Here is a 23140-nt window from a genome sequence, read left to right as displayed (position 1 = left end):
AATACTCAATCAAATTTATAAAAAAAAAAAAGAAGTAAACGACTTGTTTGTTGCAATAACAATCTTATATCATAGACAGAGTACAAACAGAGAATGAGGTTTACTAAAATGAAATCCAAATTAATCTCCTTTTAAGAATGGTACATTGTCCTTTTGGAACTTTTTAATGGATTTAATAACTTCCACGGCCAATGCCTCATCCTCTGGGTAATAAGCAATGGGATCAGATAATAGAGAAGTTGGTAGGTTGAGCACACCTTCAAGTGTGGCATGGAGACAATAGGCTGAGTAGGTAACATGATATCCACCTTCTTGGACAATCAGAAGACGCCCACTGCAGTGTCGGTCCGCCAGGCTACGAACAATCCTGCCAATCTCTTGATAACCCTCCATTGTCAAGCACTGCCTTCCATTTGGATCAAACTGAGAACAAGCAGTGTTAATGTATAAGCTACTTCAGTTTTTGTTGACAATAAAATTAGATTTCTTCGAAGGTAGCTAGAGAAGAACTTGAAGTTCATAATGTGAAGAAGGATATTATTAAAGGGTAATGCCAACAAATAAATTGGCAACAGTTATTAGTACTAAACACAAACAGCTCTTTTCAAAATATGGGAAGTCTCTACCTAAAGACGGTGATGATTTCAGTTTTGTTAAGCAGACACTTTTCTAAATAAATAAACAAATCAAGCAAATCATATAAATTGAAGTCATGCAGAAAGATTTAACTTACAGCACTTGAATCTTGGCCAATGACCAGAACCATCATTTCAGGCTCAAACTTTTGGATTGCAGGGACAACCAACTCAGTCATGGCATGCCTGTATCCACGGTCCCCGGTCCCATTTGGTAGAGGTATATTTAAATTATAACCAAACCCCTCCGCTTCACCAAGCTCATCAACAGAGCCATTCTGTGGGTGAGATGGACCCCATGAACCATGATTCATATGAAGGGAGGTTGTAAGAACTTTATCAGACCTATAGAATCCCTCAGCAGTCCCATTTCCATAATGGACATCAATGTCTATGACCGCAACCTTTGCGAAGCCAGAATTTAAAGCGAATTGAACAGCAAGACCGGCATTGTTAAGGAAGCAGTAGCCATCAGCTTGCGTTGGCTGCGCATGGTGACCCGGAGGCCTAACCAATGCATAAGCAATTTTTCCATGCCCATCAAGTACATGCTTCATTGCCGATATTGTTGTACCGGCAGCAAGAAGCGAGGCATCCCATGAACCGGGATTCAAGAAAGTCCCAGCACATAGCATCTTACCCCCATGTCTATCTGCTTCAACTAGTTCATTTATGTATTCTGGCACAGCAGCATAGATTTGAACCTACATCAGACGCTAATTTAACCCAAACCAATATTCTTCATAACTTTACCAACTCATATATAGCACAAATGTAAGGATTTAAAGAATCAAAGGATTAAAATTTGTTAAACCCATGTCAGTTTGGTTTGAAAGTAATATTGGGTAATTGATTTCATCCAAATTCATTGGCACATAAATGAATAAAACCCAAAAGAACTAGTAATTCAAAGCCTCCAAAATCCCAGTACTATGCAATCAAAACCCAACCTACAATGAGATTGTGCAAGTCCAAAGTGAACCCACGTAGCAGGAGAGAGGAAATGGAGCAACTCAAGAAGCAGAGCAATAAAGTAAGCAAATTGATTCAAAGTGAATCCTGTCAAATATAGTGTAATTGAGAGAGTAAAGAGTGAGGAATAAGAGATGTTTTGCAGAGAATTCTCCCTTCTATCTTTGTATTGCTATCATGGAGATATTTATACACAATGTAGAAAGGGTAACTATTAGTTACAAACAAGTATACAAAACCATGGAGCATTTCCAGGATTTGTGTCTCCCTAAAACATGGAAAATGTAAACATACCTAACTAAGACTTGCCTAACTATGACTTGCCTAATTATGACTTGCCTAACTTACTTGCCTAACTTACTTGCCTAACTCTTATGACTTGACTAACACTCCCCCTCAAGTTGGTGCAAAGATATCACGCATGCCCAACTTGTCAAGTGAGGCATAGAAAACTTTACTTGATACGGCCTTTGTCAGAATGTCGGCAAGTTGGTTTTCCGAGTTTACAAACGGAAACTTAATTATACCACTTTCAAGCTTTTCTTTGATGAAGTGTCGGTCGACTTCCACATGTTTGGTACGGTCGTGTTGTACTGGGTTATGTGCTATCTCGATAGCAGCTTTATTGTCACAGTACAAGTTTGTAGCTTTTAAGGGTTTAACTCCAAGATCCTTCAGTAATCTCCGTAACCAGAGCAATTCACACACTCCTTGAGCCATTCCCCTGAATTCTGCTTCAGCACTTGATCTAGCCACAACTTTTTGTTTCTTACTTCTCCAAGTGACTAAGTTGCCACCCACAAATGTAAAGTATCCAGATGTAGACCGTCTATCTGTGATGGATCCTGCCCAATCAGCATCTGTGTATCCTTCCGGGTACATATGTGTATGTTTGGAGAACATTAATCCTTTTGCAGGGGCAGCCTTCAAGTACCTCAGAATCCGAGTTACTCCATTCATGTGTGTCTCACTCGGTTGATGCATAAACTGACTCACCATACTTACAGCATAAGCTATGTCGGGGCGTGTGTGTGACAGATAGATCAGTCGCCCAACTAACCTTTGATACCTTTCTTTGTCAGTGGGTACTTGATCTGGATACATCCCTAACTTGTGGTTCTGCTCAATAGGTGTGTCAGCTGGCTTGCAATCAAGCATTCCAGTTTCTGTTAGCAAATCTAACACATATTTTCGTTGGGATAGAAATATGCCATGTTTTGATCTAGCAACTTCTATGCCAAGGAAATATTGTAACTCACCCAAGTCCTTCATCTCAAATTCACTAGCAAGGAGCTTCTGCAGATTCTTCATTTCTTCATTGTTATTACCGGTAACCACCATATCATCAACATAGATGATGAGGGCCGTCAGTTTGTTACCACGACGCTTTAAGAATAAAGTGTGATCCGAGTGACTCTGAGAGTATCCAAAACGCTTCATGGAATCAGTGAATCTTCCAAACCAAGCTCGTGGCGACTGCTTGAGCCCATATAGTGATTTTTTCAGCTTGCAAACGGTGTTGGGACCGAATGTCGTAGAGATCCCTGGTGGTGGTTCCATATACACTTCTTCTTGCAAGTCCCCGTGAAGGAACGCATTCTTTACATCATACTGCAGTAGTGGCCAATCAAGATTTGCAGCCAATGACATTAGAACACGAACAGTGTTGATCTTGGCAACAGGTGCAAATGTCTCATGGTAGTCAATTCCATATGTTTGTGTATACCCTTTGGCTACTAATCGAGCTTTGTATCTGTCTATGGATCCATCAGCTTTGTATTTAACAGTGTATATCCACCGACATCCAACTGGTTTCATCCCTTGTGGTAACTGAACCATCTCCCATGTAGAATTTTTTTCCAGAGCTTCCATTTCAATTGCCATTGCTTCAGCCCATCTGGAATCTGTTATAGCATCCTGCCACTTATTTGGAACACATACAGTAGATAATTGATTGACAAATGATGCATATGACTTTGACAATCTATGAGTTGAAACATGGTTATTAATGGGATATTTAGACTTGGCAGCAAGGTCAGGACAATATTGAGGTTTGGGTTTTCCTCTAGTGGTCCTAGGTGGGAGAGTGTATGGTATAGGATTAGGTGGTTCGGGAATTACCTCGAGTGTTTCTTCATCACGAGACGATTGGTCCGATGGTTGAGAAGAAGGGGTTGTATTTTGTAGTTGATCACAGCAAACATTTGGATTGTCATCTCCGGGATCTTCACCAAATAAGAACGATAATGTTTCTGTACCTTCATTGCTGTCCAGATATCCAGTTTCAAGTCTCGGCGACCGGTCGCTGGCTTCTGGGCGACCGGTCGTTTTTGAATCTGTACAAAAGCGACCGGTCGTTTCTGGAAGGCGACCGGTCGTTTCCGGCATTTTTGACTCTGTGAAAAAGCGACCGGTCGTTTCTGGGAGGCGACCGGTCGTTTCTGGAAGGCGACCGGTCGTTTCCGGCATTTTTGACTCTGTGAAAAAGCGACCGGTCGTTTCTGGGAGGCGACCGGTCGTTTCAGGACGATTTTCAGTGTTGTTGGAGCACGACGACCGGTCGCTGAGGTCCGGGCGACCGGTCGCTTTTGAACAGACTTGATTTTCTTCTTGAGCCTTGTTTTCCTTCTCTTCATTCCTCCTCTCCCCCTGAAGAGAAGGGGGCGTAACAGTTTTAAAGTATGATAAATCTTCATGGAATGTGGCATCCATAGTGACAAAGAGCTTGCGAGTAGGAGGATGGTAACACTTGTATCCTTTTTGATTTGATCCATACCCAACGAACGCACAACGAATGGCACAAGGGTCCAGTTTACTTCTTTGATGAGATGGAACATGAGCATATACAACACAACCAAATATGCGAGGAGGCAACTTGAGGACTGTAGGAAGAGAGACGTGACGAGCCAAGGTGTTCAGTGGAGTTTCAAACTTCAAAACACTACTAGGCACTCGATTAATGACATAGACTGCAGAAAGGAGGGCATGTCCCCATAAGTAGTGAGGGACCGATTGATCCAGCATGTATGCACGAGCAACCTCAAGTAATTGTCGATTCTTTCGCTCTGCGACACCATTTTGTTGTGGAGTAAAAGGTGTGGAGGTTTGATGAATGATGCCGTGGTCTCGAAAAAATTGTTCCAAGACCTTGTTCACATATTCCCCACCATTATCAGACCGGAATACTTTGATGGAGGCTTGGAATTGTGTGGTAATCATAGCATGAAATTCACGGATTGCAGCGGAAACATCACTTTTATGAGCAAGTAAGTATACCCAAGTCATGCGAGTGCAATCGTCAATAAATGTAACAAACCATCTTTTGCCATTGGAAGAGACTTTAGCAGGACCCCAAACATCAGAGTGAACCAAATCAAAAGGAAATTCTGTCTTATTATCACTTAAGGGAAAAACAGTTCGATGGCTTTTGGCCAATACACAGGTTTCACACTGAAACTGGTGATTATCTAAGCCACGAAACAAAGACGGAAACAAACGTTGAAGATAGCCAAATGATGGATGCCCTAGACGACGATGCCAGAGCCAAATCTGGTGTTGATTTCGAGCTTGTGAGCTGGAACTATGAGTATGAGCTGCCCTTGGTGGTGGAGATACCGTCAAGGAATACAACCCCCCTCTTCGTTTACCATGCCCAATCGTCGCGTGAGTCGTGAGGTCCTGAAAAATACAATGGGAAGGATAGAATGTGGCATAACAATTATGTGAGTCAAGTAATTTTCCAACAGACAGCAAATTGCAATTGATGGAGGGAACAAGTAGTGTATGAGATAAAGATAAGGAAGGGGAAAGTGATATAGTTCCTTCACCAGCAACATTAGAAGGAACTCCATTGGCACTAGTAATGTATGGATGACAAGACTTAGAAGATAATGTGGAAAACATAGTAGAGTCAAAAGTCATATGATCAGTGGCACCTGTATCAATTATCCATGTAGTGGGTCGTGTACCTGATTCGGAGTCAGAAAGTAGAGTGGAAGATGGAGAAGCATCGGTAGTTATAACACATGCTGCCTTGGGAGTTTTGTTGCGGGACTTGAGAGCATCCCACCACTCAGGATAACCATGAAGCTTAAAGCACTTCTCAACAAGATGATTACCACCACAATGAGTGCACTTCTGAGTTCCCTTTGCATCGTCAGTTTTGGGACCCCGGGGGGGAAATCCGGAGGACGTACGGTGTGGTGGTCGATAGGGCTTGACGGCCATTGCACTTCCCCCGCCAAGCATGGAGGATTGTCGGTTATCTTCTTCTACCACAAGTGCATAAGCTTCAATGACTGCTGGAAGCGGGTTCATAGCAAGAATCCGACTACGAACGGAATCAAAGTTGGGATCGAGTCCTCCCAAAAAATCGTACACACGTTCAACTTCAAGTGCTTGTTGATGAAGAGCCACATCATCGGGATTGGTATGTTTGCAGGGACGGAGGCTGTCAATTTCCTGCCATATGATGTGTAACTTTTCATAGAAGACATTCACAGGCTCACCATTTTGAGAGGTGGTGACGGACTGGCGACGGAGTTGGTACAACTTGGAGCTATTCTGAGTAACAGTGTAAGTCTTCCGAGATGCATCCCACACCGCATAAGCCGTTGAGCAATGGTCAAATAAGGCACGTACATTTTTGGTCATGGAATTGAGGAGCCATGACTGCACCAAACAGTTGTCTTCATCCCAAGTTTCATAGCTAGGATCATCAATGGCAGGTGCAATTTTTTTACCATTAATGAAACCAGCCATACGACGAGCAGTGATGGCCAAGCGAACACTACGAGACCATGCAGGATAGTTGGACCCATCCAACTTATCAGGAGTAATTTGAGAGTAATCATGAGAGGACCGGAGTGGTGGAGTTGTGGAGTCGCTTTTGGTGGAGTCGATCTTAGAGGAGTCGGCAGTGGAGTTGGTGGTGTCTTCCATGAGGTAAATAGGTGAAGAGATTGATGCTGGGAAGAGGAAAAGTTGGTGCTGGAAAATTGGTACAGGAAAGAGGTAAAGAGATGCAGCGGAAGATAGCTTAGAACTTCAGCAAACAAGAGCACAATTTTCAGCAAAGTGTAGAGGCAAGGCAAGGGTAAAGGTAGGAGCAATACAGCAGCAAAGTATGAGCAAGGGTAAGTAGAGATTAGGCAAGGATAAGGTTATGCAGAGGCAACCAAAATCGATTGCTCTGATACCATGTCAAATATAGTGTAATTGAGAGAGTAAAGAGTGAGGAATAAGAGATGTTTTGCAGAGAATTCTCCCTTCTATCTTTGTATTGCTATCATGGAGATATTTATACACAATGTAGAAAGGGTAACTATTAGTTACAAACAAGTATACAAAACCATGGAGCATTTCCAGGATTTGTGTCTCCCTAAAACATGGAAAATGTAAACATACCTAACTAAGACTTGCCTAACTATGACTTGCCTAATTATGACTTGCCTAACTTACTTGCCTAACTTACTTGCCTAACTCTTATGACTTGACTAACAATCCAAATACCTGAAGAGTGGAAAGAGAGCAATTCAGAGAGCAGAGCAGGCCTTCCTGGGAGCCAAGAAATGTAGGAAGAGATAGGGCCTCTCTTTAGAATAGAAACCATGTTTTTGACTCTCTCAGAGTTCTCTGGGTGCTTTTCTAACACGTCCAGAAACCCAGGATCCATTCCAGTGTCGAATACTCCATTGCCTGAGTTATGGTTGAGCATGCCTGAGTCCCAGAACACATCTATGCGGTCAGTTGGGGCAGTCGCAGTTGAAGCAGCCATTGATGAAGGAACTCTGTTTTTCCTTTCGTTCTTTTAGTTGGTGTTTTGCAAATGGGGGACCAGGTTGTTTTCAGTTTTATGTCTCGTTTTGATTGGAAGGGCCAACTAAAATTGAGTTGGGTTGATAATGCCGGATAATGCTTGAATATTATTTTGTTTTAGGCCTTGAGCTCATTTTATTTCATATCATCACTTGGATCGTTGCACTGTTGAGTTTTGAGTTGGGCCTTAATTATGGATTAGGATTTGGATCGTCTCGTTGTGTTAGCAATCACTAACTTTAATCTAAGCGGGCCCATCATTAAGGTAATTTTTTTTTTCTAAGCAAACAAAAGAACTTACAATGAAGATCCTCGAGGAATCTTTATACCATACAAATCAAAGTATAATCTATGTAAAACTCCTTTAGGAAAATGACCGAGCCAAATACAAGGATTTGTACAAGTGTGCTCATATTTTGCAAGAAAATCAGCCACTTGATTTGTTTACCGATATGCATGAGCATGAAATAAGGAGCGCGATTTAAAATTTTGAAGCAGCTTCCAAATATTTTGAACAAGTGTACGAAGCATCCAAGAAGTAGGGATTTGAGATTTAGCATTTGGATGAGAATTTTTGAATCACCTTCAATCTCTATCTGCCCCATTAGGTATTGTTGTTGTTTGTTTGTTTTTTTAAAATTATAATTTTTTATATGAGCAAGTAATATTGGGGAGGGCGGATTTAAACACAGTTCCATAGATACAGGAATAACTGTTGTTAACCATTGAGCTACAAGGCCATATTGTAATTCTCTTGTCTTGTTTCAATAGTAAAATTTAAAGTTACAATATAACCATTAAACTTCTTGTTAGAAACTAACAAACTCACGATGACCAACTCAAACACACTAGATGTTGGGATGGGAATGAAGTGCAGAAAATAAAATATCAAAGAACTAGAAATAAGTAAACAAGCATATATGGAGAGACACACAAATTTAACGTGGTTCAGCTATGCCTATATCCACAGACAGCAACTGCAAAACTCTTCCACTATACAAAATAACGAGATTACAATGTACAATATCACACAATAGCTAAGCAACACTCTCTTGAATTTTACACTCAAGAGGATTCGCATTCTACTTTATTTTCTTCCCAACGGTTAGTTTTTCTCTTTCTCTCTCACTATGATCTGGTGGTCGAGCAATTTTTCAATGCACTCAAAATGAGCCAAAAGATAGCTATTATATGCAAGGGCATAGGGGACTACAAAGGCACCAGCCATTACTCATATGAATGATCTGGCTGAAATTAAACATGCCTAGAGGAACAAAATAAACATGACACCAAACAACCACATGCAATAAACCAACCATAGAAACAATGAGCCTCCTCCAAGAATTAGGGATTTCCCAACACTAGACCACTTCCTATGAGGCAATTTAAGTCCAAAAAGCTCTTACTACTAATGAATTGCAAATTTTAGCATCTATTGTCTTCTCAATCTATATCGGCAGGGTCATTCTTGAGGCTGATATATATTGTTTGTTTTTATTCGTATTATACTTGTACTATCTGTGAAAGCTGTTAATTGTTAATAACAAAAATCTTGCTAATTTACTAGTGATTTTAATCAACTATACGAAAAATATTTAAGAATTTGTCAACTCTATGAAAGTCGCTCATTTAAAAACGTCTTTATAAGTATGGATTGGCTAAAACCCCATAAACCTCACTTAAGTTTCTTAATGAAAATTCTGACTTAAATATCTCTTAAAGCTTTTACACCTTCGTGACTGTGTTTTTTTTTTTTTTTTTGGGGTTGAGAAATTTTGGAATTGCATTCATAATTCAGCTAAAAAAGCCACTAGCCACAAAGGGCCAATACAAACTAGCTACAAAGGGCCATTATAATAACGAAGCGATCTAACATCAAAATTAAGACAATCTAGGGCTTCTCTACTAACGACCACATAGGATCGAAGAAATTCTAGCATAGACATCCCAACTAAGAGTGCAAACTAAGAATAACCAAAAATAGATAAAGCTTGAAAAAATGAAGCCATAATAATACAAGAAAACTCTCACAAAGGAGAGGTGAAAAACTCTCACAAAGGAGAGGTGAAAAACTCTCACAAAAAGAGAGGTGAAAACTCTCACAAAAGGAGAGGTGAAAACTACAAAGAAGACCTAGAGTCTCTGCGACTTATTCCAAACATAAAGAACCTGCGAAATTGATTGCGGTAGAGATCTGACACCGAAACACAGGTGGAGATCTGACGCAAAGACGCATATGCCTGTGACGAATGGAGGAAAATCATGACCAAAAAAAAAAAAAGATAAATAGGAAAAAAAATTTGTCTCTCTGAAAATTGGGGAAAAGAAGAGAAGGTAGGAAAGGAGAAGATGAGAGGGGAGGAACAACAGTCGCTTCCTCCCCTCTCAAAGTGAAAACGGCTGTAGAGTGTTTTTTAGGAGAGAGAGGACTAGGGTTTTTTGGACGATAATGTTACACCATCTCTACACCTTCATGACTTAAATGTTCATTTTTCAATTCCACTTGAAAGACTCATCCTAAACTCATACCATTTTAAAGATTACAAGGAACATAATTTTTAGCTAGGAAATGTCAACGCATAAACTTTACACTTACTCTCTTTGGCATTTCTCAGTCAAAAACCAAAAAAATGTGTACAACCAAATCAAATACGTAAGGTCGGCCCTAAGGCCATCTCCAGTCATAGGGCTAAATGTAGTCCAGGGCTAAAAATTTAGCCCCCCAAAATATTAATTTTTTAAAGAATAGTGCATGGCTAAATCTTTCCATCTCCAGCCATGCATGGCTATATTTTAAGGTCTTTCATATTTTATTATTTTGAGAAAAACTATGGTACAATACTCATACATTCCACAACTATATATTGTTTAATTTAATTAACTATTTAGAGACAATATTCCATAATTTTTTGGGCTATGATTTTCGAGTGACACATGAAGACATTTAAACAAAACCAAACATTTAAAAACGTGAAGACATTTATAAAAAAAAAAAAAAAAAGGATGGGTTTCAATGTTTCAGCTCCAACGATCATTAACAAGAATTTTTTATAATTTTTTTTTAAAACAACACTTGAAAGATTTGAAAAGCTTACCACGTTTATTATTTTTTTTTTTAAAAGGGGAGTGGGTAGGTCTGACCTCCAACGGTCATTTACCAACAATTTTTTATACTTTTTTTCTCATACACTACGAATTGGAACATTCAAAAAGGTCCAACATGCTTTAATGGGGCTGTTGAAAAGCACATGTATGGGTCCCACTAGAAATTTGGCTTAGCCCCAAGCTGGGCTATATGTGGCCTGGTTGGAGGGCTAAAGGGCCAAATGTGGCCCTCCAAATTTGGCCAAAATTTTGTTTAGCCCATAACTGAAGATGGTTTTTGTATTATTTTAGGGTTATATTTGGGATATAGCCCATGACTGGAGATGGCCTAACTTTTGAGTGGCCCAAGGCATAAATTAAAATGACGCCTTTTTCTTTTGTATATAATCATAGTTGATCAAGAAAGAAAAAAATTTCTGCACATGAATGTTTTTTTTTTTTTTTTTTGGGCTTAATTATGGTATCCTATTAAACTAAAATAATGAAAGAACATGAATCATAAATTGTTGAGAACAAAAAAGTCATCAAACTAGAAGAAGTAAACATTTTCGTGAAGAAAGTGTTGGATTATTTGGATGTTTGTTCCAAAACAAAAATAATAATATTTTAATATTCAATTTACTAAGGATTCAAAGTGATTGTTATTTGAACTCTTGTTCTTTTAGACTCTTAAAAAAATCAATTTAATATGAATTTGAACAATTATATATAAAATATATAGATATAAATTTCTTAGGCCGTCGCCCTAGGGCCCAAGCCTTGTGCTGGCCTTGCAAATACGTTACTCAAAAATAAGAAAATACGTCAAGCATGGAATGGTAAATTAAAACCAAAACATTAAAGCATAAGCTCAAGAATTAAACAGGAGAAATCAACCATTCTCCCTTGATAAGAATATTTAACAACCTAGCTTAGCTCTCTAGTTTTTATATGCTTCTCGAAATGAAAGCAGTATCCTTTTGACCTACGAGTTTCGCTTGTAGAGTAGGAGTCATGAGTCTTTGCGTGTATTGGAGTCCTCAATAGATAATTATTGAATTCTCTTTTGTACTTTACAATGTACAATTATCTTCTTCTTTGGAAACAAAATTCTCTCTTTTCAATCGTAAGGAAAGTTTTAATTATTTATTTTTGGATTCTCTTTTGTGCAATACAAGACAAGTGAACGCAAAAACCATTAATAAAAAAACACATATTGAGTCAAATAACGCGTTGTCATAATGCACATCATGCATGAAATTCGAGAACGTAAAAAAATCTATTTTATGTTTCACCAACAAATAATTTTATTTTTTGTCAAATCAACATCGTAAGATGAAATAAAATAAGGAAAAAGTTTGGCTCTTTAAAACTAAGAAGGAGCTGTTCCTCAGAATGAATGGAATTTTGACACTTAAAACCTCACATGGTATTGCATTCAACCCAAAGAGAACATCATATTGTAAGAAGGAGCATGTTAACGGTGGTCTCGTTAAAACCTTCTCAGGAAAAATTACAAGGGATAAAACTCCAGGGTAGGAAAGAGCATTCCATTTGTGAAGATGAACTCCTCCTCAATTTTAAGGAGCCAAGTTTTTTCCCATAAAGGAATGAGAGTGTTGTAGTATAATCATCAAATTAAATAAAAAGAGTGAAGCTATTTATATATAACAATGAATTATTCATGCGTAAAAAGCATGACCAAATTCAACATTTTACTACTAATTTCGCAACTCCCGGAAAGATGGAAAGAATATTATAAAGCAATTCAAATTTAAATGATGATAAAATAAAAAAAAATTAGGATGCTTGCAGTCAAAAAAGAACAATATTATAAAGGAGAAAAACCACATCATAGATGCTCCTTCAATATTATAAGCATGTATATAAAGGGACAAGAGGTTTTTTTAATTTGTATACATAGTTATAAAATTATATATTAACAGGATACGTTAATAGCAAAACATTCTTTTCATTATTAATTTTTCTTATTCTATTAGACAAAATATTCTGCAAATCAGCTCAATGACAACTTCAATTAGGATCGGTTCTTATGTCAATGTTTATGATATGTCATGCTGTCTTCAGGTTTGAACACGTGGGTAGATTCAACCATCAAACAGCCAGTAGGTTAAAATTCAAGTACTTTCGATGGGAGCAAGCCTATATAATATTTGGAGCAGGTGCTTTTCCTGTGGCATTTTTAGCTTACTACACTGTAACACTAAAATGAAAATGTAAAGCTTCCAGCAAAAGAGGGAAAAAACGACAATATATAAGCTAGAATTTGGAAACTTTTCCATAATTTTGATTTTATTATAGTAATCATTTAATTCCTGAACGATTAGTATTAATAAGGAGCTTATAGTTCTAGTGATTAAAAACATTTATATCCGACTTATACTTCTCTCTCAATATCGCTTGTATCATAAGGAAATGATTACCAATAGCATTTGCTAGATATATGCATATCCTCTTTCTAATTAAGTTTAACGATCAATGGTAGCTTGTTTTTCCTAATAAAACAAGTAGAAATAGTAAAGATAATGGTAGCTTGGGTGATACATATAAATATATATCAAGATGAGTACTACCAGTATTTCTAAACCAAAAAGAAATTTTTAGGACGACAAAATAATACATGAAAATGGGTTAAAAAGACAACAAATATAGAGAAAAGAAGCTTACTCGGAAATAAAATGTGAGAGGGGTTGTCCCAATCACGTGACAACGGATAATTACATTCCAGTTAAAAGATAGAATGTGTTCAAATTTATTACTTATTTTAATTTCTTCAACACTAAATTTTTTTAATTAGATTGTTTTGTCTCTACTTGCCACATGGTTGGAGAACAACCTCTTATAAGTTCTTGTCCATATAAGCTTCGTGGACATTGACAGAGCTAGAAATTCATATTAAAAAGGGCACTTTAGACTTTAAAGAAATTCTAGGAATTTAGAAAAATGAAATGATATGGTAAAAGAACATAAAGTGAATGGTTTTTCTCTGTTTGGATTTCTTTCTCCTTTTGATTTCATATAATTACAGAATTTAGGTTTCATTAATTGACTAATCAAATGATATCCTATTTACGCACCGAGTTACAGAATTTAGGTTTCACTAATTGAGAGTGTTAACTTTTTAAGAATTTCGGCTATACTAAGTGCGAGTGTTAACATTTAGATCTAACGTGACGGTGGTCAACCGTTTCCGTACTATACACAAGAATGCAAAAAGTTTCCAAGTTTCTGCATCCTCAAATTGATTCATAGAAAAATGAAATTATATTCTCACTTGCAGCTCGCAGATCTAAAAGCATAGCTCTGCTGTAACATGAAGGATGGCTAGCCTTCATTGACCCTCTGCCTCGCAAGTCTCAACCACAGAAGCATAGCCGTCAGGTTCTCCTGATTTGAGTCACGTGCAATGTACTAATGTAAATTGCAATGCTCCAAAATTTGGATAATAATACATAGAGAGTAGAATATTTCTGGAAGAAGAAATATGAATACATATATATATTACTCTAAATTAATCTAATCTATGGGAAGAGAGATTCGAACTTGGGTGCAAGGGGGCAAGCTTACTGCCCTGACCAACTGGTTAACCCACGTCTGCATGAATATATAAATTATTAGATAAAAATAATTGAGTCTCTCACTCTCTCATTCTTCATCTACATATCGAATTATTATTATTATAATAATGTTGTGATAAGCACATTTTATATGCCACCATCCACCATTGATCGCTTATAAATATTCTACTTTGCTTTGTCAGAACTCACTCCACAAGGCATCTTCTTCCTCCATCTAATTTTTCCTTCTGCAGCTACCAATATTTTGTTCCTCTATAGAAATATTGGAAATGACATCTTCAAATCATGAGAATGCTGCAGGACCCTTGATGAGGTTATGGGGGAAGATAGGTGGGTTTGCCTTGAAGCTCAAGAAACTAGGGAAAGATGATCCAAGAAGGATTATTCATTCTTTTAAAATGGGGCTGGCTCTCACATTGGTATCAATTTTCTACTACTTTAAACCACTCTATGAAGGTTTTGGTCTGGCTGCAATGTGGGCTATTTTAACTGTTGTGGTTGTGTTTGAATTTACTGTTGGTAAGCAACTTCTAAAAGCTCACATCATTGTGGTCCAAGACTTCCAAGATATATTATCAACTGAAAATCAGAGAGTTTAAGTTTCTAAAATGTGATAGTTTGTATTTTTAATTTTCAGGATCCACACTTGGAAGAGGTTTAAATAGAATGTTGGCAACTTTAACAGCTGCTGCTCTTGGCGTCGGGGCACATCGCTTAGCAACTCTTTCTGGAGAGACAGGGGAACCCATACTTATAGCTGTCTTCGTCTTTATCATGGGTATATATGCATATACTTACTATTAGAAACAAGATGATATTAATTTTTGTACTATGTATGTATGTATATATGCTTCAAACCAACTAATAGTCATTTCATGTCGGATTTTTTTTTTGTCAATGCAGCTGGAATAGTGACATTCCTGAGATTCATTCCCAAAATTAAGGCAAGGTATGATTATGGGATGCTAATATTCTTATTGACATTCTGCTTGATATCGGTGTCTGGTTATCGCGATGAAGAGGTTATAGAAATGGCCTTCGAGAGGTTATCGACAATCGTCATTGGAAGCTGCACTTCTGTCATTGTATGCATTTTCATATGTCCAGTATGGATTGGGGTGGATCTTCACAATCAGATTGCTACCAACATTGAAAAGCTTGGGAATTTCTTAGAAGGTATACATATACATATATATATTCAAAAACTCATAATGACCAAAAATATGTTTAAAAAAACTCGTTTATGGTTATCTTATCATTATTACCACCAGGAACTTCAAGGTTTAACCTGTTAAGGCCAATTACTTGCAGGATATGGAGAAGAATACTTCAAAGTATCTGAGGAAGGGCAGCCTAGAGACAAGTCATCAATTCTTGATGGATATAAAAGTGTTCTTAGTTCAAGTAGCAAGGAAGAAACCATGGTGAGAATCATACAGCAGTCTCTTCCTCTATTTTCTGTCCAAGAAAATTATGCTTGAACTCTACTCTGAATTCTTTAGTTTTTATTATCCAGGCTAATTTGGCAAGATGGGAACCACGTCATGGAAAGTTCAGGTTTCGTCATCCATGGAAACAATACTTGAAAGTTGGGAGCGTAACTCGCCAATGTGCTTTCAAAATTGAAGCTCTCAACAGCTACCTTATCTCTGAGATCCAAGTATGATGATGAAACCCTTTTCATCAATTTATGTCTATATTAATAATATAAATGCATTTCACTACCAATTTATGTCTACTAACTTATCTTTTGCTACTCTTGCAGTCACCTCCAGAAGTTCGAAACATAATTCAAGAAGCAAGCACAGCAGTTAGCTCAGAGTGTGGCAAAGCATTGAAGGAATTAGCATCTGCTTTACGAAAGATGACTAAATCATCAGCAGCAGAACCTCACATTGCCAACTCAAAAGATGCCGCTGAAAATCTCAAATCTGTAATCAGATCCAGCTTATCGAAACATGACGATGTCCTACAGATCATACCAGCAGGTGCAGTGGCTTCACTACTGTGTGAAGTTGTTAAATGTACAGAGGAAATTGCTGATGCTACTCATAAACTGGCGTCCCTGGCACATTTTAAGAATGCTAAGCCTAAAGTGACCCCAGAGCAGAAAGAATTACCTTCACAGGGAATTGTGCTGCCAGTATCAGGCATCGATGGGATGCATCACGTTATTACGATTAATGAACCATCTCAAAGTTTACAGGAAAATCGGAATCTCCCACCGGCAATGGCTCCAAGAATGGAAGTGTAGAGTTTTTAAAGCAATAGTAATTTTTAGTTCTCTGTCAATAAATGAAATGATAGAGGCGCTTTTGAGCTTGTTCTTTTTTTTTTTTTCTCCCCCTTAAGTCATTAGAAGATCAATTGGGGAGTTTGGTATGTTGCTTTTTCCCTAGAGCTTCCACTGGAAGCTCAGAGGTTTGAAGCAGTTTATATTTGTACTTGCTGCAAATGATGAATTGCCTTACTGAAAACAGAAGTGTTATCCTCAAATTGTATTTCTTTATTATGTACAATTTGAGTTTGTTCTCCTGAAAATAGAAAAACTGGAGAGGAAGGCTTAATTCAATTCGTCAGTAAAACCTTGGTTTTGCAAACTTTGGGAACAAAAATAATTTATTCATCCAACCAAAAAGAAAAAAAATTAATTTATTCATAGTTCAAGCGAAATATCACTAGACTAATAGCTAGTGGATTCTCTTTTTTAAAATTACCTATTTTACTGTAAATCATGTAAATTTTGTTGCATACTATCGCACTCGTGTGGATAATCGAATATATGATCTGATAACCATAAGGAAAACACAATGAAGCACCATCTCATTGACAGATTACTTTCTTGACAACCAAGTACAATCTCACATATTACTTTCTTGAGAAGCAAGCTCCAATAACATATTAAGTATAGATTTATACAGTTGCCAATTACTATATAATTCTCCTATTGATTAGCAACTCTGCTTGCTAAAGTATAAAATCGTCTCTCACCTATATATTATAACACGTGTATTAGTAACAACACGAGCGAGTGATCATAGGCAAAAATTTCTCCTGACAGGATGTATTGTGGCCCTGTTGTTAGTATAGCTTTTCTTGAATCTCAGCCATTGAGTTTGCCTTCGGGTTGTTGTTGTTGGTAAGTCAAAATTCTTCTTCTTGGTAGGGACTAATAATTTCAGTGGCAGAGATCAGCTCTACTTCTAGAACGATAGGTTGATTCTTACTACACCCTAACCTTTGTAGCAGTCATAATATAGCATTGCTAAAATTTGACCTTTCATGACTGATTGGTCCTGCAATCAATGCAAGAAAACAATATTCAATATTGAGCTGCTGCGTCATTAAATTCCTTTTGTTGGATTTTTGGTCATGTTCAGGAGCTTCCATCCAAAGTCCATCTCAACAGTGAAGTTCATTAATTCATATGATATATTCTGCCTTTGTCCTTTCAATATTATATTCTACTAATTTTTGCTTTGTGACAATATTTTGGTAGATCTGTTTTCTTTATATATGTCTCATTTTTATATTAATAAATTGAATTTTCTGAAACCCACCTAGCCCATGTTCTACGGTCCACTAATTAATCAAAACATCTAGAATTTAGATAACTTCTTTCTTAAAATAATGCTAAAATCCAAATTCTTGGGAATAAACTTTATGAATTTTTTTTTCTTGGTTTTCTGCTCCCTGGAATAATTAGAAGCCTCTTCCAGTTTTGTTTTTAGCCATGATTCACAGTATATGGAATGATTTAGATGCATTTGTGACATATAAACAGGAAAATAAAGGAAGAGCAATTCAATATTGGTGATATTGTTTTGGATAGGCAGTGCAACTGCATAGATAGGTCATCAAATAGATTAATTATTGGCTCGCCTAACTAGATGTACCATTAAAAAATGGGTTTTATTAATTTAAATCATTGCTTTTAGGTTGTCGACAAGAATATTGTCATTATTGTTGTCCTAGACTTAGTTGAGGTTTTTTTTAGAAATAAAACATAAAAAATACAAGCTAGATGGGGTTTCACACATACTATCAAGACGTCATGAGGATTTGAACCGGAGACAATTTTTTTACAAGTCAATATCATTTTTCACTGAGTTAGACTCCATTGGAGTAATTCCAGTTGGAGGACGTTCGTGAGTCACTTAGCTTGATCGTATCAAAATTTCAAATTTTTCTACCAAGCGATTATTTTCTGGAAATAAAATAAAGGAGCAGTGCGTGGTGCTGGAATAGTGACGTTTTGGGCCTTTATTGCGTTTTTGGAGCCCAAGATGACCTCAGAGGGGTTTGTGACCTTCTGGAGAAGTGTTCAGAATGTTTTTATCTTTAAAACAAGCTATCTTGGGCCAGTTTTGGAGGAGATTTGAGGCCAAAACGTGGCTGGGAAGATTGTGGGCAGATTCTCCTAATCCAATTTGGATTTTATATCATAGGATTATTTTATTTTAACCTAGTTTCCTTGTGGGGATTAGGAGCTGGGTTTTAGGAGGTATTTAAGTTATTTTTCACAGCAAATTTAGGACTTCTCTTTTGGCTTTTGAACACGACTTTTGCTAGGGTTTTTGAAGAACTTCTACTTCAAGGTGTTTTTATTCTTATTCATTGGAATGATATTTTCTTTGGTTTTAGTTATGAATATGCGTAACTAATTCTCTTTTGCTAGGGTGAAGCCTTGAACCTTAGCATGAATATGTGATTTTTATTTAATTGCTTATGATTGATTGCATGCATACTTTGAATTGTTAATCATTGTTTTAAACTATCTAATTGTCTTAATGCTTGATCACCATTAGGATCTTTAGAAAAGTAATAATTGGATGCAATTTTGGTCAGAAGGTTCCCTGGAATTGACACTGGCTTCTTGTGATTAATAATTATAATTTCACTTAAGATGAACACCACGTCTTAAGGGTTGCATGGTTTTTCAAAGGGTTTTCACAAAATGTAATGAGTCTTTCATGTTCAGATTTGATCCGAACGTCCGGACGGGTTGCATGTTAGATATACGTTCTATGTTGGAGGTTCCAAGTAGAATATAAATTAGGAAAACCTAACCTTTAAAGTGGCATGTACAGATCATAAGTAATTGATAGAATTGCATAGGATTGTGACGGTGATGGCTAATCCCTAGTGCTTTTATTAATTGATTTTTAAAACTTGTTTTTCTTCAATTTCCCAACTTTTTGATTTCTTTTATTGTTAATTTAATCTTTTCAAATTCATAAATTTCAACTCTTTGATAAAATCTATTTTAATTATTAATTAAGAGTTAGTTTAATTACAAATTAGTCAAACAATCTTTGGGGACAACGACCTTGCATGAGCATTTATACTACAATTACCTTGTATTCTTGCAAGTTATTTCAGTGATTTTAACCCTGTTTGCGTAGGTACTAAAAATCCTATCAAGAAATTGGCACCGCTGCCGGGGATTGTTTCAATTAATTTGTTTTTATCGTATTCTTAGTCAATTCTTGTTGTATAAAAAATAAAAATAAAAAGTTTTAATTTCAATTTTCGTTTTTTTTTTCCGATTGCTGAAATCTCTGCATGGTCAGCTCTAGATCACAACCTGCACAGTTTGTTCTGTTTGACCCAAAACTTGAAAGGATATTAAGAAAACAGCGCACAAAACCGTTTTTAGCATCTGATTCTTCATTGCAAGACACATTTTTGCAGAATTTGTTTGCTGATTTTGTGGACAGCAAGGTTAAAATGGCATTGGCAATACCTGCAGCAGGCAGACCACTCAGAGAGTCGTTGGTTGCCCGTGCAAATGATGTTCCTAATTGCATAGTCTATCCTACCCAGGAAGAGGGAGACACATTTGAAATAAGGCACCATATGCTTGAAATTCTACCTACTTTTCGTGGGCTGCCTAATGAAGATGCAAACATACATATTGCAAAATTTATTGTGGGTTGCAAAAACATTTTGATTAAGGGTTTTTCTGCTGAAGCTATTAAGTTACGTCTTTTCTCATTCACTTTGAAGGATAAGGCAGAAACTTGGAGTCAAACAATATGGTAGAATATTTTCAGATATATTTCATTATCCGAAAGTAGGTATTTATAATACAAGGTTACAAACTCTAGTAGGGTTTAATTAGGAAATAAGTGGAATTCTAATTACATAATATCTATACAAAAAGGAAAAAATAAATAAAACCCTAATAGAATAGGATATATCTCGCCAACACTCCCCCTCAAGTTGGAGCAAAAACGTCACTCATGTCCAACTTGTCAAGCGAGTTGCGAAAGATATTTGTAGAAACAGCTTTCGTAAGAACATCGGTTAACTGATACTCTGAGCGGATGAACGGAAAGGAAACAATCTCCGCATCCAACTTTTCTTTAATGAAATTTCGATCAACCTCCACATGCTTTGTACGATCATGTTGTACCGGGTTATGAGCAATTGCAATCGCAGCCGTATTGTCACAATATAAATCCATGGGTTTCTTAGGCCCAAAACCAAGGTCTCTCAATAATCTCCTCAACCATAGTAACTCAGATACACCATGAGCCATTCCCCGATACTCGGCCTCAGCACTAGATCGAGACACCACCTTTTATTTCTTGCTCCTCCACGTAACAAGATTGCCACCAACAAACATAAAATACCCAGATGTCGAGCGCCTATATGTAGCTGAACCTGCCCAATCAGCATCTGTGTACCCTTCCACATCTGTATGACCGTACTTGGAAAACATTAACCCTTTGCCAGGTGCCCCTTTGAGGTATCTCAAAATACGTGTCACGGCACCCATATGATCTTCACTAGGTGAGTGCATAAACTGACTCACTACACTCACTGCATATGCAATATCTGGACGTGTATGAGCCAAATAAATTAATTTTCCCACAATCCGTTGATAGCGCTCCTTGTCAGTAGGAGCTTGATTAGGATACAACCCCAACTTGTGATTCTGTTCACTAGGAGTATCAATGGATTTACAATCCAACATTCCAGTTTCAGCAAGCAAGTCCAAAACATACTTTCTTCGGGACATAAAAATACCATGCTTAGATCTGGCAACTTCAATCCCAAGAAAGTATTTCAAGTCACCTAATGATTTCATCTCAAATTCAGACGCAAGATATTTCTGAAGATTCTGTATTTCTACCTGATCATCTCCAGTCACAATCATATCATCAACATAAATTATTAAAGCTGTCAATTTACCTCTGCGACGTTTCAGAAATAAAGTATGATCCGCGTTACTTTGTACATACCCAGACTTCCTCATAGATGCAGCAAACCTCCCGAACCAAGCTCTTGGAGACTGCTTTAATCCATACAATGATTTCTGTAGCTTGCACACCATACCCTCCTTAGAGGTCACAAGGATACCCGGTGGAGGATCCATGTATATTTCTTCTTTGAGGTCACCATGGAGGAACGCATTCTTGACATCAAATTGTAACAGCGGCCAGTTATGATTAGCAGCTAAGGATAAGAGTATGCGTACAGTGTTGAGCTTAGCTACTGAAGCAAAAGTCTCCGTGTAATCCACTCCATATGTCTGAGTATACCATTTTGCTACCAATCTTGCCTTGTAACGGTCAATGGAACCATCATCCTTATGCTTCAAAGTAAACACCCATTTGCACCCAACTGCCTTTTTCCCTTTTGGTAAAGGAACTAACTCCCAAGTAGCATTCTTGTTCAAGGCTTCCATCTCAACATGCATTGCATCTACCCAGTTTTGATCAGATAGAGCATCCTACAACTTAGTTGGCACACATACACTAGATAATTGACACAAATATGATGCATATGACTTAGATAAACGATGAGTTGACATATAATGGTTAATGAAATACTTGGACTTGGCATGTATATCAGGAGAATATTGCACTTTAGGTTTCCCACGGGTAGTACTTGGGGGCAAAGAATAGGTAGGCACATCACTAGAAAGTACCTCATTATTACGACTTGATTGAGGCAATGGCAGGGCAGAGGGGGGTCTTGTATCAATTTCATCTGTACGAGAGTCGCTAGTATCACTGTTATGTCCTTCTGAGAGAGGCTCGAAAAAACAAGGAATATCATCTGGCGACCGGTCGTGACATTCCTGGTGACCGGTCGCATCACTCGTATCGATACTGTTGTTGCTCGTCGAGGCAGGCGACCGGTCACTTCCTATGGGCGACCGGTCGCTTCCTATGTGCGACCAGTCGTTTCCAGGCAGATCCATTAGCGACCGGTTGCTCACTTCTACTCGACCGGTCGTATCCAGACAGATTCGTTCGCGACCGGTCGTTTCATTCCAGTGACCGATCGCTTAATCCCAGCGACCGGTCGCTTCCTGTTCGCAAGAAATTCCTTCTTCAGGTCCAAGATCTTCCATATTTTCCACTCCAAAACTCTTCAATTCACTCCCCCTCTCCCCCTGAATTGAAGAGGAGGGAGAAACATAATAGGGTACTTCTTCATGAAAGGTGACATCCAAAGTGACATGTACCTTCTGAGTAGGCGGGTGATAACACTTATAACCCTTATGAACAGTAGAATAACCAATGAAGACGCAACGGAGAGCACAATGATCAAGTTTACTCCGTTGATGGGAGTAGACATGAACATACGCAACACACCCAAACACCTTCGGAGGTAACTTAGAGACCGAAACCGGAGGAATATGAGCACACAATACATCAAGTGGGGTCTTGAAATCAAGAACCCGACTAGGAGTACGGTTAATCAAGTAGGCGGCGGCCAAGACACCATGTCCCCAAAGATGATGGGGAACAGACATATCCAACATCAGAGAGCGAGCAACTTCAAGTAACTGACGATTCTTCCTTTCAGACACACCATCATACAGTGGATCAAGTCCGCCAAGAAAGTCATAAACTCAATCGGCTTCAATTTCTTTCAGACGACGAGCCCCATCAGTAGAACAACTAAACTCATGCGGACGCAGACAATCAATCTCTTGCCATATAGCATGAAGTTTTTCATAGAACACTTTCACAGATTCACCATTCTGACCTGTAAGTATGGACTGCCGTCGGA

At 37.8% G+C, this 23140-nt stretch overlaps 2 protein-coding genes across 2 annotated transcripts; one reads left to right on the top strand and one right to left on the bottom strand.

Moving 5' to 3' along the window:
* LOC110765047 (histone deacetylase 8) lies at window positions 1-7506 on the bottom strand. The gene is made up of 3 exons (XM_088255172.1): window positions 7119-7506; window positions 734-1314; window positions 1-423 (listed from the first exon to the last, which is right to left on the bottom strand). Exons 1-3 carry the CDS (start codon window positions 7381-7383, stop codon window positions 121-123), a joined length of 1149 nt encoding a protein of 382 aa, XP_088111298.1. The 5' UTR covers window positions 7384-7506; the 3' UTR covers window positions 1-120.
* Window positions 7507-14323: 6817 nt separating this feature from the next.
* Window positions 14324-16411, top strand: LOC110767116 (aluminum-activated malate transporter 2-like). Its single transcript, XM_021970559.2, has 6 exons — window positions 14324-14626; window positions 14745-14885; window positions 15011-15283; window positions 15419-15531; window positions 15624-15767; window positions 15873-16411. The coding sequence occupies exons 1-6, from the start codon at window positions 14377-14379 to the stop codon at window positions 16359-16361; spliced, it is 1410 nt and encodes a 469-aa protein (XP_021826251.1). The 5' UTR covers window positions 14324-14376; the 3' UTR covers window positions 16362-16411.
* The last annotated feature ends 6729 nt before the right edge of the window (window positions 16412-23140 follow it).

The sequence above is a fragment of the Prunus avium genome, chromosome 6, assembly GCF_965620075.1.
Source record: "Prunus avium chromosome 6, drPruAviu1.hap1.1, whole genome shotgun sequence".
Lineage (NCBI taxonomy): Eukaryota > Viridiplantae > Streptophyta > Magnoliopsida > Rosales > Rosaceae > Prunus > Prunus avium.
Note: the sequence above shows the minus strand (reverse complement) of the source record. Positions and strands in the feature narration are given on the sequence as shown.